The following is an 18,240-nucleotide window of genomic DNA, read 5'->3' on the forward strand; positions in this document are numbered from 1 at the left end:
GATACTTTTTTTCGGGGGTGGGGGATGGAATGGGGAAGTGTCATGAGAACTTACAGCACATATGGTGGTTTTATACTGGAGAATAAGATCAATCAGGAAAATGCATACTCAACTACAGCTAGGTGACTGCCTGCTGTTCTGTGCGTTGGATATAGAAAAGCTCTCAATACTTGTGTTTGTTGTGCGTTTCCCGCCAGACTACATTTTTTTTTCGCTGCTCTAAACCAATGGTTCTCAAAGTATTTCGTGGAGCACTTTACTTAAGTAAAAAATATGGCGGACCACCAAGGCCTAAAAATTACTCTGTACTATGAATTTCAAATTTAATTGCCGCCCTTGTTTCATTACAATTCAAAACTAAATGTCCTTCTGTGACAGTAGTATGGTAATAAGCTGACATAAAACTACGTACCTCGTTCTTTGTAATTAAAATGTTAATGCGAGGAATGCATCACTTTAAACATCACTTTACTGACATGTGACGACTGTTAGCCGCGGACCACCTGACTTATGTCCACGGACCACACTTTGAGAACCACTGCTCTAAACAGTTAATACAAAGCCTTAATTCTGTGATATAAGCACATTGCACAATAACACTTGTCAAGTTCCTTTCACCAGGTGTATAGGTGGATTGCTGCATTGACGGTATAACGTCTATGATTGCTGTCTGTCTGTCTGTCGAGACCAACGCTTATAACTTGCATATTTACATGTGGTTCTGCTGCGTTTCCTTCCGCTTCTGGTTTGCAGCTGGTCTGTAATGTTTTTTTGAAGTGCACATTGTGCACTCCACCCTTGCTTCACTCTCTTTGGCAGTGACCTTGAACTTGAGTGAATAAACTGAAGTGACGATAATCCCTTTTAATAATAATAAATGCAAAGTTTGTAAAGCGCATATATATACTCACTTTTCTTGTACTCCTAAGGAGTATATATATGCTCTTAAGAACAAGAACGAAACATGGACAGCATACGAGGGACAGGAAAGCAAATAACGTAAGAGGTATAAAAGAATAAACAACCGTACTAACCGGAATATAAAATCAAATACAGAAAACACAATGAGGAACCAAATAACAAGAACAAGAGCTGGGAGTAACATATGATATTGCAAATGGAAGGATGCTAAAAAGGACTAGCATTGTGGGAAAGGTTGTTTACGGAAGAGGTGCTTTTTTGCAGTGTCCTATGACAACATTTCTTCATATTTTCTAGATTTTTCAATATCCTTTCATTGTTCTCCAGATGTCACTAGCCATTATGCTCTGGTGTCGTTACCGTTAAATCTGCAGTGATCACCCTTTACTGCCGGAACGCAGCGAATGTTCGCAAAGTTCTTCGTGACTATTTCGTGACCTTGTTTCAGCGCAATGAGTCCACCTTTGGCTCAGATATTGCTCTTTATGAATTCTCACTTATTAATAACAATCATTCAATATATTCATGTAACAATGGACATCTAAAAACACGCAGAGAACTGCGTATCTTTAAATGAAACCACGAATATCCCACGTCCATGATGAAACAAACACAGACATGCAATTTAGTGTTTTCCGCATGCACGTGACTCAGATTAAAAAAAAATTGTTAAGAACGAGAATATTATTAGCATGACAGGTATATAATCATTTCTGAATAAAAGACTACTTGACAGGTTTATTCACAGTCTGTGGGTTTATCCCCCGTTACTTCTTTTCAACTACATTAACATAGAGTTATCTTTCCGGAAATGGGAATGATGCCTGATCCTGAAATCTAATTCCATCTGTTGGTTACCTTGGCTGTTAGATTTATGAAGCACGTCTATCATCTTTAGCTGAAGTAGACAATTACATCATGTTTTATAAACAGTGGACATTTATAGGAGGAGCTACTGCTGCCATTCTTGCTGCAGTTTATGTGTTCTGGGGACCGTCAAAGTCGCGTCGAAAGAAAGGTTCGCAATGATCCAGATACTGTTAAACGTCGGACAACGCGCTGAAGAATAATAATTTTCGAAAGTACCATCAAAAATGCCTTTTATTTGGCTAACGATTTAAATTATGTCGTTGTGAAAATAATTTCTAGTAGATAATAATATATTCCTCAGGGATATTCACTTTAATGCGAACTGTATTTTCAGATTAAATTTTTTTAAAAATATAGATTTAGGTATTTTACACACACAATCAAAGAGCATTCAGTGTTCCAACATTTTAATGTCTGTTATTAATTTGTTTATACAAAAGGATTTCCAGGCCTGCATAACTTTGGCAACACCTGCTTCCTCAATGTCATTCTACAGTCATGGGCATCTTGTCCATCATTGTTGCGCTGGCTTAATAGTCAGTGTACTGTGCAGCATCAGGCCATGGGTTCTTTGACATCAGCTGTTCTTAAGGTGCTTAAAGGTAAGCACAGATTTTTCTGGTAAAGAGGGCGTTTATAAACATGATTATGATACAGCATGTCTTTACATTAAAAAACTATACATTTTGTATTGTAATGTACAGAAAAGATAGGAGGGGGAGAGAGAGAAATTCTACATTTTGTGGGTAGGAGGGATTGGGAAAGACTTTGAGTGTTGAAACTGCTGCAAAGTGGGGGAAAAGGCCTTTACTTGAATTCTATTTTTAACTGCAGTGAAATCCATATGGAAGATGAACCAGTTCATGCTCACGCTAATTATAAAAAGTTATGTTATACTACTTTCTATGGCTTTGCCCCTACCTCAACTGTTCCATCCAAGGTGGTTTCTCATCAACCCATGCAGATCTTTTTACTGGCCTTGGTATAAAGCTTGTTTGGGTAACTACTAAAACTATCATTTCAGATTTCTTTTGATACTGGTGCATGTGTGTGTGTGTTACAGTGCTAAACAATTCATCTGATGTAGATCCTCAAGTGGATGTCTATAGCCCTGGTGTTGTCCTCCATGCCCTGGAGAGACGAGGATGGGTGATTTCCCCTGGACAGCAGGTTGTTGACCATTGCTTATTTCATCTATCATAATGTGTTTTGAGTTAAAAAGAAAATCAAAAGGCAGATGAACCTGATTGATATCATACTTATTTCTAATAAAAAGGATAAAGCAAAGCTAAAGGTAAGTTCAAAGAAACCTACCTTGCAGGTAACTCAACGTATTATATGTAATAATTACAGAAGCATAATTAAAAAGCTTCAGGACTGTTTTATTATTGTATCATGTAGTTTGCTTTACTAGCTAGTATCTGTTAGAGTCTGTCATCAGAAATGAAGTGCTGCCATGATGATTATATGTACATAAACTCTTTACAGTTGTGACTTATATACTCATCTACATTGGATACATGTTCAAGTGAACTCCAAAGGATTCACTTGGATATTTACTTGTGTGTGGTTACAGACCTTTTGCGCTATGGACTGTTTACATGCATCTTTACAATTACACACTCCTTCATATCCACACAACCAAAACAATTTCAAAGAAAGAACAAAAATATAATTAAAGTAAAAGAGACAATGGTAGTAAGACACATACATGTATACAGAAATATAACTAAATCAGCAAATGTGTAATGATTATATCTCAAACTTATCTTTTCAACTTACACTAGATATTGTGACTGTGGGGTGTTTCCACTGAGGTATCATGTGTATATTTTGTTTCACAATTCATAGTTCACAGTTTGCATAATTATTGTGGCACAGTCTATCCATCGCAATTCAGTCGACAGACCTGTCCACAGTCCTGTTCGGATTTTACAAGAGAAGTCACTCCACCTGCCTAAACTTAAAAATAGAAAAAATAATTTTTACATCTTTACAAGGTGGACTTCTACTTGCTACCCAGCAGTTTAAAAAAGTGGGATTTCTGCCCATTCAAGATAGCTAGGCTGCCATTTCCTGACACTTTCCTTAGTCCAGTACTGGCCACTCTGGTTGATAATTACTTTGGCTGATTTCCTGCTTGGGCAGCCTAGTGCTGTCCTTAAAAATCGACATCCCTGTGGTCTACATACCGATTGGTTAACTGGCCAAGCTTCATATCTCCACCACTCTGACCATGCTGGCTGTTAACAGAGCAAGGGAAACTTTGCTGGTCTTAACTGTTGGATGTCATGTGAACTAAGTTTCACCATGGAGAAACTTTTTTTTTTGCATGTGTAGCCTAATGTTATTTTATTTGCAGGACTGTCATGAGTTGATGCATGCCATGTCAGAGACCTTGGATGAAGAGACCTCCCGCTTTCCAACTGTTTTGTCACTCTTTGATGTCAAAGGTCTTCAGGTAAGAAAACAAATTTTAGAGGTGACAATAATTCTCTCCAAATCTGGTAACAGAATTTAAAGGTTAATTCATAAATACTGACTCATTGATATATATATAAGCCACTTTGGTTTAAAGTTTTGTCTTCCATATTTAAAATGCCTTTTGAGAGATTGTTCTCATTCATTTAGGACTCCAAGAATAAGTATCAGCCACAGGCCAGTGCTCGTACACGCAGCACAGGCCTTTTACCAGTGTTGCCAGGACGTCAAAATTCACCACTTCATGGTCTTTTAGCTTCACAGGCAAAGTGCCTTCGCTGTGGGCATCGCTGCCCTGTCAAATATGACCTCTTTGACAGCCTCTCCTTGACATTGCCACAGATATCCTGCTGGGTATAAATTGGTTATCTTCTTTTTTCCTGTAGACCTAAACAGCATAAGGTATCCAAAAGAAAAATGATATTTAATACAGGAAAAGTAATGTTAAAGAAGCATTATGTAAGGGAATAATAAACATTGCTAATAATTGCTTTTTTTGAGAATGAATTTTGACTGAAAAAAAATCATAATATATCTTTGTATCATAATCATAATATATCTTTCATTTACAAAATATTACGTGTATGAGAATAGGATAATTTTGTATTTTTGCATAGGAGAGTAAAATTGTGGTGGACTCTTTATTCCTACAGACTGGTTTAAGTCTGGAGAGCTTGCTGTATCAGTATGTAAAGCCAGAAGTGATTGAAAATGCCAACTGCCCACATTGTGCCAAACGACAGTCAGCTAACAAAGAGACCACCAAACCATCCATTCAGCGCATCCTGACTATTGGCAAGGTTTGACTGAAGTGTTTTGATTGTTCCTTTCACTGTCAAATCTTCATGTAATAGAAATGCAGTCATATATTCATCCAGTTTCACTTATGTATTAATATGTATCATTTAAATGAAATAAGGGTCTCAGTTGTTCAAAAATCCATGCATTGACAGGCACAGTTATTTCTTTGACCTACTTGGTCCTTTGTGGGGGAAAAGGATACATGAAAGGCAGGTGCCAAGGATGTCTATTTGTCGTTTGCTAGGTACAGGAATGTTGTGGTTGGAATCTTTTCTGATCATCTTTTGTGTTTTGTGTTGTCATTTTTGTCTCCTTTCTCAATTAGAGAGGATAGTCTTTGCAGCTTTATTGTGGCATGTCAAAACCGGTAAAGGCTTACTGTGATGGTGTGTGATTTGTAATAGTTGGTTCTTTTGTGAAAGTCTGTCATTTAAAACAGAACATGCTTTCTTCTTCAGGTGCCTCAGTGCTTATGTCTGCACATACAACGCCTTCAAATAAACTCTTCTGGCATGCCTATCAAGAGGCAGGATCATGTGACATTTCCTGAGACTCTGTTTATGGACCCATATCTTTTCACAAAATCTGGTGCACAAGACTTCACAAAATCAGGATTGTGTGGGGGAAATGTCCCAAGCATATATAGGTAACCTGAGAGTGTGTTCATAATAATTTTATTTTTCTACATGTGAATTGAAGTAATAATAATATAACAAAATTAAAACATACCAACCATGCCCATATAACAGTTGTTCGCAAGGGAAACATGAAGCGACTATACAAAATAACACAAACTCTCAGGCAGGAACATTAACCCAAACAAGTCAATGAAAGACAAAGATGGCAAGACCATAACAAACGACGCAGGACAAAGAGACTGCTAGATGGAACACTTCAAAGAGACCCTGAATCAACCTCATTTAACATCTTTACCTGGCATACCACCAGCAACATTGGACAACTTCACATCAACACCAGCCCTCCTACTAAGACAGAAATCATCAAAGCTATCAAAAGCATGAAAGGTGGCAAAGCAGCAGGCCTGGATGGCATATCCCCAGAAGCATTAAAGGCAGACCCAGACACAACAGCAATGCTTTTACAGCCCCTTCTACACAAGATTTGGTAACAAGAGATAGTATCAACAGACTGGAAACTAGGCCATCTGGTCAATTTACCGAAGAAAGGAGACCTCTCTCAGTGCAACAATTGGTGAGGGATCATGCTATCTCATGGGCAACAACATGCATCAACCAAACTGAGTAAGCTAGCAGAGGAAGCCGAAAGACTGGCTTAAAGGTCAACAGAAAAAAGACCAAAGTGATGAGAATCAACAACAAGCATGAACTCCCATTCCAACTTCAAGGAGAGAACATCCTGGAAATAGACTGCTTCATGTATCTGGGAAGCATTGTCCACAAGGACGGTGGAGTTGACGATGACATCAAAAGCCTCATCAACAAGGCCGGGCATGCTTTCAACAGCCTATGGCCCATTTGGAACTCCCGAGCATTATCCTTCCGCAGTAAGACCTACATCTTTAACACCAGTGTGAAGGCAGTCCTACTGTATGGTTCTGAAACCTGGAGAGTGACAAACACCATCAACAAAAAGCTCCAGATCTTTACCAACCAATGCCAATGCCATATTCTGGGAATAAATGGCCTGAAAAGATCTCCAACAGCAGCCTGTGGAAAAGAACCAACCAGAATGCCACTAGCCAAGACCTCCAAAAGCGCAAATGGGGCTGGATAGGACACACCGTGCGCAAAACAGCTGACACCATTGCCAAGAAGGCACTTGACTGGAATCCTCAGGGGAAGAGGAGAGTTGGCAGACCAAAGCAGACTTGGAAAAGAACAGTAGAGAGCGAGGCAAAGGACATCGGAACCACATGAAGGGGGCTGCCCAAACCAGGTCCACCGGGGAATTTTTGTGGCCCTATGATCCTTGAGGAGTAGCAAGGAATAAACTAACCATGCACAACTTGCACACTTTTTACAAAGCTTATCAATGTGTGCTATCTTTAAAAATCTGAAATTTTGATAATGAAGAAGTGCCTTTTAAGTTTTTTATTTTTTTCATTGGATGCATATTGTGTGCAGGACTAGTGCTCCGGTCAACTTGCTGAGGACTTTGAACTTTGATGCTTCCACAGCGCGCAATGGTCTCTTTCTGCAGATGCCAGCATCACTTACTATTCCTCCCTCCATGGCTGATGTCAATCACAACAGTCCCACCTCCCCATTGGACATTAGTGCCATTTGTACTGGTTCATCATTAGAGGTTTGTGGCACAGATTTCTCTAGCATGAAACTGCTGGTTACATGTAGAAAATGCCATTCAAGATTCAAAAGACATAATTATGAGTGAATGTAGGAGGAAGTTCAGAAGTAATTTAAATTATAAATTGAAATACAGAAAAGTATTAATATAAATAAGCATTAAGGTTGAATCTTTGGGTGCTGTGATTAGGAGGCAGTCTCCCAGAGGTTCCATTACATATAAATATTTCTCACTAACAGCACACAAAAATGTAGCTGTTGTATTTTTCTCTCTGTGCTTAGTAACATCTGACATTAAAAAAGAGAAAGTAACATTGTCGTATTGGCATTGGTAGTCTTGATGCAAAGCTTTATCTGGTGTCCTTGCTTTTCTATAGTTCAGTGCACTAACCATAAGTCTTCAAAGCTAGGGATCCTTCCTAGACTCATAAAATATTTCCTGTTAATATTACTAATGTGTAGTTTATCACATACAGCTACATTCATACCATTATATTTTTACAGACTGCCAGCACCTACTGCTATCGTTTGACTGCTGTAGTGTCACATTTTGGGGACGTCATGTCAGGACACTTTGTAACATACCGACGGGGTCCCATGAGCAGCACTCATCAGATCCAGCAACCCCAGATGTCAGAGAGTTGGTGGTATGCTTCAGACTGCACAGTTGAAAAGGTGTCCATCTCTCAGGTTTTGTCTTCCCAGGCTTATATGCTGTTTTATGAAAGAGTATAGAGGAAACAGTTCTTCTTTAAATAGAATTTTCTCCATAAATAGCCTGGAGAAGATTTGTAATTAGAAGTATTGACCACTGAACTGCCATTTTTTATTTTGACCAGAGGATTTTGATTTCTCTCCTTCAGTATTTTTATTATTAATATATTTTTTATAATTTGAAAATCCTATTTGTGTGGAAATCAGTTCTAAACAAAATTGCAGAAATATCTTGGAAGGCATATGCTGTAGAAGATGAAAATACTTTCATAGTACTTGCATCCATTTTGCCCAGCTTACCATATCTTAAAACAGCATATGGTTCATGAAGTGGATGCTACATCAATATATATATTTTGGCTGTGAGGGTTCTTAAGCACTCTTACAGCAGGGAAAGTAAGCAACATGAATATTTGAAATCCACTGTTTTATCAAGAAATAAAGCATCCATCGTGAAGAAATACTCTGTGCCAAAATTGTTTATTCTGATCAAATAAAAGTAGGTTATAACAATATGTTGTGTGTAATATACTTCAAGATGCCTATCACTATAATGAAAATGTGTAGATGAAAAATTTAAAATGGACATAATTTTTGCATTTATTCTTTTGTCAGCAAGTATTTCATGTTGCTAGTCCAGTTTTGTTTTCTTTTTGTCCTTGTTGATCATGTGATAAAATTTTCTGAACTGACACACTTCAGTTTTCTAGTAACTTTGATGTTTGTCATAACAACAGTTGAGCTTTGTTCTGTTTGCTTGCTCATTTGTGACCACATGTGTGTATACATGTGCATTTGCACATCCATATGCAGACATTCTTGCACCTTTAAGGAGACATTGTGGGAGCTTGTATGAAAAAATATGATGCAGACATATAGTTTTGCAAGCAAAGATGCATTGTGATAGAATAATACAGCCATCTAATGTTTCAACATATTTGGCTGAGTGCGTGGAAATGTTTGCTTCCTTTCTGATATTTTCGTTTTCAGGTGTGTTTAGATGTTTGGAATCATTGATAGTCTGTAGGAATGCTTTGAAATTCATGGTCTCCAACCAATATTTATTTTTGCTGAGTGGTGGTGTGGGGGACTTTGTGTGGACTTTGAAGATTGTGTCATTATAGTTGGGTGAAATTTGGCATGAAGATTGCTGTGGATGTTGCTGTGGTCTTATTTGGGGTTGAATGGGATGGGTTTGAGCCATGCACTTCTGAATGCCTCACTTTAATTTCTGACCATGGTGGATGTAGTTGGTCTGAAAATTGTTAGCAAAATTTTGTGATATTGTGGTGACATTTGCCCGTGTGACGACTCCAAATTTCTTTATGATTCTCCCATTGTAACATATAAGGGTTAAGTTTCATGTGTTGATGATATTTTGTGCATTCATTTTAGATTGAGATCACATTGGTTAGTGTTTTGATGATTTTATCAAAAAGTGTGTGTCAAAACACAACATGCAAGTATTGGCTTAATGTGTGTGCCTGTGAGAGTGATAGAGATGGACTGAGAAAGAGAGAGCACTATTCATGTTGTTAAGGTCATAACAAAATTTGCTTCAAAACTGCCATGTTTAATTGATTGTTACCTGTTACTGCCTGCTGCTGTGCATGATGTGTCCTGATCTTGTTGCCTTGCATTTTGCAAAGCTTGATGGAAAAAGAAAACATAAATGCTGTAAGAAAACTTTCTATTTCTTGCATTTTGTGGTGATGCTACAGCATATTAAGGGGCTTAGAATTACCTATTTATCATGAGCTTCTGCAACAGAAAATTGGGGGAAAGAACGTATGGTACAATTATTATTCATGCGTATTATTGAACAAATTAGTCATAAAAAAAGAGCAAGTACTCATGACAAGACTGCTTTGGAAGGAGAGTCTGTTAATTGATCGCCAGTCACATTTTGCTTCATTGTGCTGGGAAATTCTTTGGGATCGGCTGTGTTAGTCAATGACAATGACAGTGACACTTCTTTATTTACAAGAGGTAAAATAAGCAGGAAAGTGCTTTTTTTCCATTAAGCCTTCGCCCTTTATAATCTATAATCTATATGTTTTGAAAGTATTTAGATAGATGGCGTCGAAAGCAGTTCAGGAAGTTCCATTGCTTAAGATGGAGAGGGAGGCTATTCCACAGCACGCTCCCTGAGTATTTCAGACTTGGTTTAAAAAGGTCTAGTCTAGGAATGGGAATGTTAAGTTTTGGAGAGGTTCTAGTGTGATTGGAGGAAAATAGTAGAGAGAGTCTTGGCGATACTTTACCCATCAGTATTTTGTTCATGAAAATGCATTTATTCAATTTGTCTGTCTTTTAGAGGAAGGACGCCCAGAGAGGTAAAATCATTCGGGTCTATTTTCGGTTTTAGCAGGACGGCTTTGATTGCTCACCTCTGAACAGTTGCTAGAGGTTTGATGGAAGCTCCAGTAGCCGAGTCCCAGAGGGTGGAGGTGATGATTGACTGAATGTGCGTGGTATAGAAGAGTTTTCTTGTGTGGAGGTCTAGGAAATGTTTAATTCTTGACAGCTGATAGACTTTCTTGGAGATGCTTTTGCTTGTGGTTGAGATGTGTTGGGACCACAATAAGTTATTGTCACTGGTAACACCCATGAGTTTGTGGAACTGTACTTCCATTATTGATTGAGCGCCGATATGGATGCTCGGAAATGTGGTGGCTAGGTTTTGTCTTTTTTGTCTGGTTGTTAGAAGCATGACTTCAGTTTTCTGGGGGTTGAATGACATGTGGTTTGAATCGGTCCAAGCCTGAAGCTCGTCAGCGCTCAGCTGTTGGAGGGAAGCAAGTGGCTCAATCTGTTGGTGGTGGTGTGTGTATTGTGGTGTCGTCTGCAAACATTAGTGAAGACTAGTATAGATTAAAATCACTTTATTTAAGACATTTCCAACTACGAGCCCCTCTTAGGAACGACTCAACCAGTTTTACGAATGTATTTATATGAACGTCATTTCTATTACGGTTACAACCCGACTTACGACTGACAGTTGACTACTACTTTTTGCAAAAGTTGCGCGTTGAAAAATAATGAAGTACATCACGGTAATGCAAGTTCGTGAGTACATCTTGAAAAAGACTTCTTGTTCATTGAGTAACCGGTCAAAACCATAGAAGTCTGTGGACCATATCGTCCCACACCGGAAGTCAAATCCATCCAGGCCCAAAAGACGAGTAGGTCTCCGATGACAAAATACGTCAACTATTATCAACAAAGTCACGCAGATTTCGAACAAATTTAGTCACCACTTATGGTACAAACTTAAACTCAACGATGTTGAAACCGAAATACTCATTTGCTCGAGAAGAAGAAATCAACCTTCGCTCGTCAGTCTGAACAAGTACGTCAAGGTGGACGAATTTAACATCGCCTTTATGTCATCCGACAGGAATCTGGGATTCATTGTCACTGCTGACATGACCCTTGATAATTTGTTTGTGTTTAATTCCGTGCCAGCAACTAGGGCTATATCATGGCGACCCTTGATAAACAAGTTATACAGCGGTCTGTTTGTCCGCCTACTTGAGCTACGCAAGATCACGGGACATTGCTCTTACCTGGAGAGTTAGTTCTCTTATAAATCGTCAGTCAAGCATAACAATCGCAGATAAGTGTGACCAAGTGAAAGCGAAAATGGAAAAAAAAGCATTACAATGTGGGTTTTAAGAGCGTTGTTTCAACGATTGGCTTTTGTAGGTGTTTTGCAGGCATGGTTCGTGGAAATGCAAGTAGACTGGCTGGTGTCCCTTCTGCGACCCCTCTAAATAATAATCCGATTTGGGTGGATTTTAGCGTTTTATTGTATTAATGATTTAAAAGCTACTAGGAGGGTTGTAAGAGAAGAACAGTGGAAAGGAAAGGGCTGGACATGGGGTCACCTAGAGCGGGTTTCAGCCGGCGGCGGACTGGTTGAGGCCTAATGTGCAACCTGATGCACGAAGAGGATTAGAGAGATAGGATGGCTGTAAAAAAAAAGGCGACGAGCTTTTTTTAAAAACAAGAATCGTTATTTCAATCATAAGATGAACGTGGGACGGTGCTAGAGTTGTGTAGTGTGTAGAGCGTTCTGCAAACTGCAGGAACAAAAAGGGAAAAACAAGAAGGGTAGGGCATGTTGAAAACTGCATTTTACAGAGCATGTTGCAAATTACAGAGAGAGAAACAAGTAGTTTATAAAGAGAGTCGAGACAAAAGCAAAGTGGAAAAGATAGCAGAATTCAAATATTTCAATTTTCCATTCTTTCTGGTGTTGGTTAAAATGTTACCAGCTTTTTACATTGTGAAAGTTTCGTTTGAAGTGAATTTGATCAGTGCGAAATAATTTTGTGGAACTGGAAACCAAACAGAGCAAAATTACATTGATGGCGGTTTGGAGAGTACAACTATTATATACAAACGCTTTCAAAAATTCACCACTAAAGTGAGTTTAAAGTGACTTTAAACTAATCAGTAAGACAAAATCATGAAGCTGCATTGTCGTAATTAGTCGACAGCGTGCACTCACCGCTGCTATCATTCTACTTCGCAGACAACAGACAACTCATTAGCCATGTCATTGTTATCGTGTTTATTTAAAGGGCAACACGAGTGCAACACTTTTTTCTTCATGATCGTGTTGTTTTATTTTAAAATAATAATTCCCAAAATATGAGTACATAATTATGCTTGATTTCAAGATATAAGCCTTCAAACATCGGCAGTCTGACCTGCCACTAGGAAAGCAGAAGAAAATTATTCTCCTATACAGGAGAAAATTATTCTCCTATACATGTATTGATTAAACGAAAAACATTAATATTTCTCGTGTCTCTTCGTTATAAAATACCACCGGAATATGTTTTGTGATACTTTATGTTCTATTTCCAGCGATTTTCGCCCTTTAAACATCGCGAAATGTTTGGTCGGGAAGCGATCTTGAGAGAAACCATCACCATGCACCTGTCGCTTAGGGATAAACAACCAAGAAACTACGGAGGATACGTCTCCATGAGGAAATATCACGTGACTTTAGCGTGTTTCAATTTACTGCTTCTTCAGTTTTTAATGGTCTTACGTTCCAGCAAATTCCATTTTCTTTAGTTTTCAGTGAAATGTATATGAACAAGAGGAGACAGTTGGTGGAGAGAATCGGCTTTATTACGTCACAAACAATAACAATATACATTCACTATAGTTTTGGGCTTTTTTAGCACAAAGAGTCCAACATCTGAATATGAATGGCAAATTTGTTATATAATCGCCTTGTAAATGTTCACAGCAGCCAAATTTTCATCATGTCCAATTAAGAAAATCGTTTACCGGCCTGGTACGGCATCTTCTCGACTGATGAAAAGCCATCTAAAGAAAAGACCAAAAAAAAAAAAAATCGTTCAAATTTTTCTGTGCCCGTGTACAGGTCTAAACAAACTGTAGTAATAAACTAGTGTGGGAAAAGTAATGTACACTGGTGTCATATGGAGGTGTATCAATAGTAGTAACGGTTTTATAGTAGCCTCCGTAGTGTGTAGTAGTTCAGTCAGTAGCATCAGGAACGGCAGAACTTGGAGATGAGCGTAGTAGCGAGAAACACTTTCATGCAAAACTGTTTTCAAACAGAGCGATCCAAAAACTAGTTTACAATCAAATAACTGTTTATAAGGTAGGACATCTGTCACATCTAAATAAACAACTAAGTTTGCAGAACAGTTCATTGCCAACTGCTTCTCCAGGTAATATCTATCTTGGATTTCCTGTATACGGTAGGGTATCTTTTAGAAGAGTTTTCATACTCATCGACTGAAAATGTAACTGCTTTTTACTGCAACCTGAGATATAACAATAAGAAGTATATATACTATTAGTATAAGTAACGAGAAAACACATGGTTTCTCTGTTATTGCTTATACATACACATTATACATTTTTGTTCATTTAGGCCAACAGTGAGAAATCTGACTAGTTCGAAAGTCAGGGAACTTTCACAGCTGTAAGATCCAGAAAGAACTCAAAAACTTTTTTTTCTTAATCACGCAGCACTCTATAGTCTAGAGAGTTTTAAAAATGTAACGACACATAATGAAAACTATAAAAAATGAACGTCACTTAAGAACCCGTTATAGAATAGGAGAGCACAAGTAATAAAAAAATAATTATAAATCCATAAATTTCTTGACAAAAGGGGATCTTTAAAAAAGGTCTTACAACTGAATTAAGAGCATGTAACATCAATTCAACCAGTCATTCATCCCTTGACTGGTACCTGTTGCTAGGTTGCGGGAGCACATAGACACGGCAGCTTACAAGGCCCGCCATTGATGCCTGTCTTGGGTGATAGTGAGCAGATCCTGCACAAGACGACCAGTAATACATAAGCCAGTTCTTTCTCTGACCACCACGGCGTCGACCACCCTCCAACGTACCTTGAAAGACAGTCTTCGACAAAGTGTCGGGTCACATGGCCTGACCAGACCAGCTTATGTAGCTTGACTTGCAAGTAGGGTTCCTGGTGTTCTTCGACTGTGGCGACCATGTTTTGGACAAAGTCATCGTCTTGTGGGCCCTGTAAGTACGTAAGCAGCCTCCTCAGGCACTTGCTGTCCACAAGCAGTCTATGTTTGACATCCGTAAAGCAGGATTGGTACTGTACAGTACTTCGTAGTAAACCTGATATCATGGCTGCACCAGACCCTGTCAGCCTAGCCAATGGTGCTGTTGCGATCCTGATGTGGACATCTGTCTCTGAGCTGCCTTTAGAGAAGGCAGCTCCCAAGTACTTAAAGTTACTTACCTCTTCGAGCCGTACTTTGTTCATGTAAGTATCAGCGTTGTTATCAGTGCTGGTCTCCATTTCGTTTGCGTTCTAACAGTCTCTCAGTTGGTAAGGTATTACAGTTGTTAGTGCCTGATATAAGATCGATCTATGCAAAGGCAGATTGCCAATCGGCCTTCCCCCGATGGAGATGAAAGTGTAGTAGTCGTGGGGGGAAGGGGTTCTCCAGAAAGATGTTGAGCAGCACTTGCTATAGGACTCTACTGTAGAGTGAAAGAAATCTCAGTTTGGTTATCCAGCAGTACTGCGCTTGTTTAGCTCTTATATAACTCTTCGATGACTTGGACGGGACCCTCTGTCCCTCTACAATGTCGAATTTTCGCATCACATGCCAAAGACCAACGTGCCAGACTTTGTCAAAAGCCCTTTTAAAGTCTATAAAGTTCTCTTTCGTGATGAACAATTGAAGATCTGATCAGCTATACTCCTGCTGGTCTGAAGCAGTTACTATTATGCTAGCATTTCTTCGGCCGCGGTGCTGATGCGAGCACCAATTAAACAGTTCGAAACATTTCAAGACGATATGTTTAACATGAAAAAGAATATTGAGGTTACAAATCGATGTACAAATCCACTCGTAAAGAAAGTACAAATTACATGCCGTTTATGGCAAATGTTGTCTACAAAACGAATGAGAGAGTTCTCAAAGTTACTTTATTCACCCGTATAGGAAAATATGTCAGAATTAATACACTATTATCAAAATAAACTCTAAACTGGAAACTAAATCATAAGAAGCAGGTATATTTTTTCATAGATGTACGTTGTAAAAATTCATATGTATAGAAATATATGTCATACAACATTTATGTCTGTACGTAATAATAAATTGCAGCCTGGAAAGGAATGGTCGCCTCAGATTAACAATGGCATTATGTGGAGACAGGTTTAGTCTACAACAGTTATCTTTTTACTTGAGTTCTTTTTAAAATTATAAATACACTTGATATATCGACTGTTTGTTTTGTGTCATAGACAAATAGTTTGCGTTTTGTGTTATAGGCGCTTGATAAACATTAAAACAAATTACTTGTGGTTTGTGTGGGCATACAGACAGGGGAACATTTCTTTCACCGTTTCTCTGAATCGACTTCCTAGCGAATAGTAAATAAAAACGTTGAAAGTGCAGTTTATAACTAGACACAGTTCCGCCAGATTTACGATGGACAGAAAGGCGTTGTGGTATTTGCCACCGGAAGTAAACTCAGGCACGATGATCTTGATGATCCAACGCACGCACGCAGGCGTCAAGCAGGCGATGAAAAGCACCGACGTGCCGACAAGCATCTTGGTGAGAGTGATCTCTGGCTGCATGCTGCTTTCTTTCAGAGCTGCGCTCGTTCTCCATTTCGCTGCCATCTTCAGTCTAAAGCTGGTTACTACTGTCGTAACTAAGACAACCGGGAAACATGTCATGGGTATAGCCGTGCCGAACACATATTTTCGTACAAAGTCGATGAAGGCTTTGTTTTGATAGTAAAACTCACCATCCACTAAACTCATCGTCCTGATGTTGGAGACAGGGTTGTACAGACAAACCAGCTTATAGTTGGCGATGGTGGGGTAAAACAAACCGATTATTCCTAGGGACAAACAGGCTAACAAACACACCATCGTTTTCGTCCTCATGCACGCGTGCGAATGCAGTGGACTAACGACGCACCAACATCTCTCCAAGGCCAGGATGGCAGATATACAGAGCGACACGTAGGAAAAACCAAAGAAGGCCATTAACCCTTTAGTAATCACAAAAACGAAAACTTCGCTAAAGCGCCTATAATGGGTGAAGAAGGAGAAGAATCTTTCACCGTAGATGGAGAAAGTGCTGCAGTTAACCAGCAAGTCTGCGAGGGCTCGCAGGAAAAGACAGAGGTGGACCCGGCGGCCTAGGCCCTGTTTGGCGAACACCGCCACGCTGAGCAGGTTGCCAGGGGCGCCGATGAAGAAGAGGACGGGGATGGCGAGGGAGCAGAAGATGCGTGAGGTCCACTCCTCCACATCGGCGCTGACGATGTCTCCCGTGCTGTTGAGTGGCGCGGTCTCCAGCATCACGCAGCCGTCAGGGACGCTGAGCAGCAGCTGTGTCGTGTTGCTTGGGAAGTGGACGGTGTCCATCTCGCCGAATTGAATTTACTGAATGACACGAAAAAAGGACGCCCACGGCAATTTGTGGAATTTTTCGTTTCTAAAGCCGTGCCTGTAGGCTTGATAACCAGGGAAGCTCGAGCGCCCCAGTTCTCACCTGTGAGGTCTACTTCACGACCTGCCGCCGAGGTCGCTGATCGTACATCACACGAAGCCGACCCAAGCACAACTTTGTGATGAGTGTTGAAGCAAGCCGCTGAGTCCATTATAAGTCAGCGCAACCTGTGACAGGAGGTTGCGATCAATGTTGCTGTCAAAGACAAAGCAGTCTTGAAACCCAAACACACCAAATTGCTAGCGTATTTTTCATGATATTCACAATTATCAGAGCTTAATAAGAAAAAAAGATATTGCTCCCCGAAATTCAATCATGATTGTTTACAAATAACGGGTAGTTTGGGGTTTTTTTTCTTCATAGGCGCAAAACATGTAACAAATCTGTATCCTTTTCAGACAAAACAAAAAGAAAGGACGAAAGAATTGTCGAAAATTATTCTGACATTTAGAATAATCTTTTTTAACGATTACAAAATTTAAGATAGTGTATAATTCAAGGGTCTTTGTTGAACATATTCGAAACCACACCCACAAATGAGGACACGCATTTCGCATCCACTCATAACGATGAAAGTGTGTGTGCGTGCATGTGTGTGTGTGTGAAGGGGGAAAAGAGAAATAAAGAAATAATGAAAGTAATTTGTATGTGCGTACACGAATGCATGTAAAGGAAAGCAGCCCGGAGGCGAACACTTACTGAACACAACCCGAGGGCAGTCGCTTACTGCACGCAGTGGAGCTCGGATTCAAGACTGTCAAGTGAACACCACCCACAACATGTGGTCGTGCGCACAGAATACAACATGGGAATAACAAGGACGAGAAGGAAGACAAGACGGAAAAGAAGCAAACGAAAAAAGAAAGAAGGTTTTGTTTCGTTTGATTCGAAAAGGACCAGGAGGTGAAAAACAAATATTGGCACAGTTTGGAGGGTAAGGGGCTTTTGTAGCCTAAGTCTGTGTAGGTGGCAAGGGATGTCCCTGACACAATTAAGTGTGTGTAGAGCAAGGGGCGAGGGGACACCAGAGACAAATATGAACACGAACCCAGCCCTTATCCCGCGTGTTTCATATATCCTTGAAATCAAATCAAATCAAATCAAATCACACTTTATTGTCTGTCGAGGAGGCCAAAGACGGAAATTTT

General features: G+C 39.5%; 1 protein-coding gene across 1 annotated transcript; it reads left to right on the forward strand.

Moving 5' to 3' along the window:
* The first annotated feature begins 1,723 nt into the window (after positions 1 to 1,723).
* Positions 1,724 to 9,762, forward strand: LOC112557652 (ubiquitin carboxyl-terminal hydrolase 30-like). Its single transcript, XM_025227640.1, has 9 exons — positions 1,724 to 1,939; positions 2,232 to 2,393; positions 2,855 to 2,961; positions 4,154 to 4,252; positions 4,423 to 4,626; positions 4,926 to 5,072; positions 5,532 to 5,719; positions 7,179 to 7,359; positions 7,863 to 9,762. Exons 1-9 carry the CDS (start codon positions 1,840 to 1,842, stop codon positions 8,091 to 8,093), a joined length of 1,419 nt encoding a protein of 472 aa, XP_025083425.1. The 5' UTR covers positions 1,724 to 1,839; the 3' UTR covers positions 8,094 to 9,762.
* Positions 9,763 to 18,240: the final 8,478 nt, after the last annotated feature.

This window comes from Pomacea canaliculata, linkage group LG2 (assembly GCF_003073045.1).
Source record: "Pomacea canaliculata isolate SZHN2017 linkage group LG2, ASM307304v1, whole genome shotgun sequence".
Classification (NCBI taxonomy): Eukaryota; Metazoa; Mollusca; class Gastropoda; order Architaenioglossa; family Ampullariidae; genus Pomacea; species Pomacea canaliculata.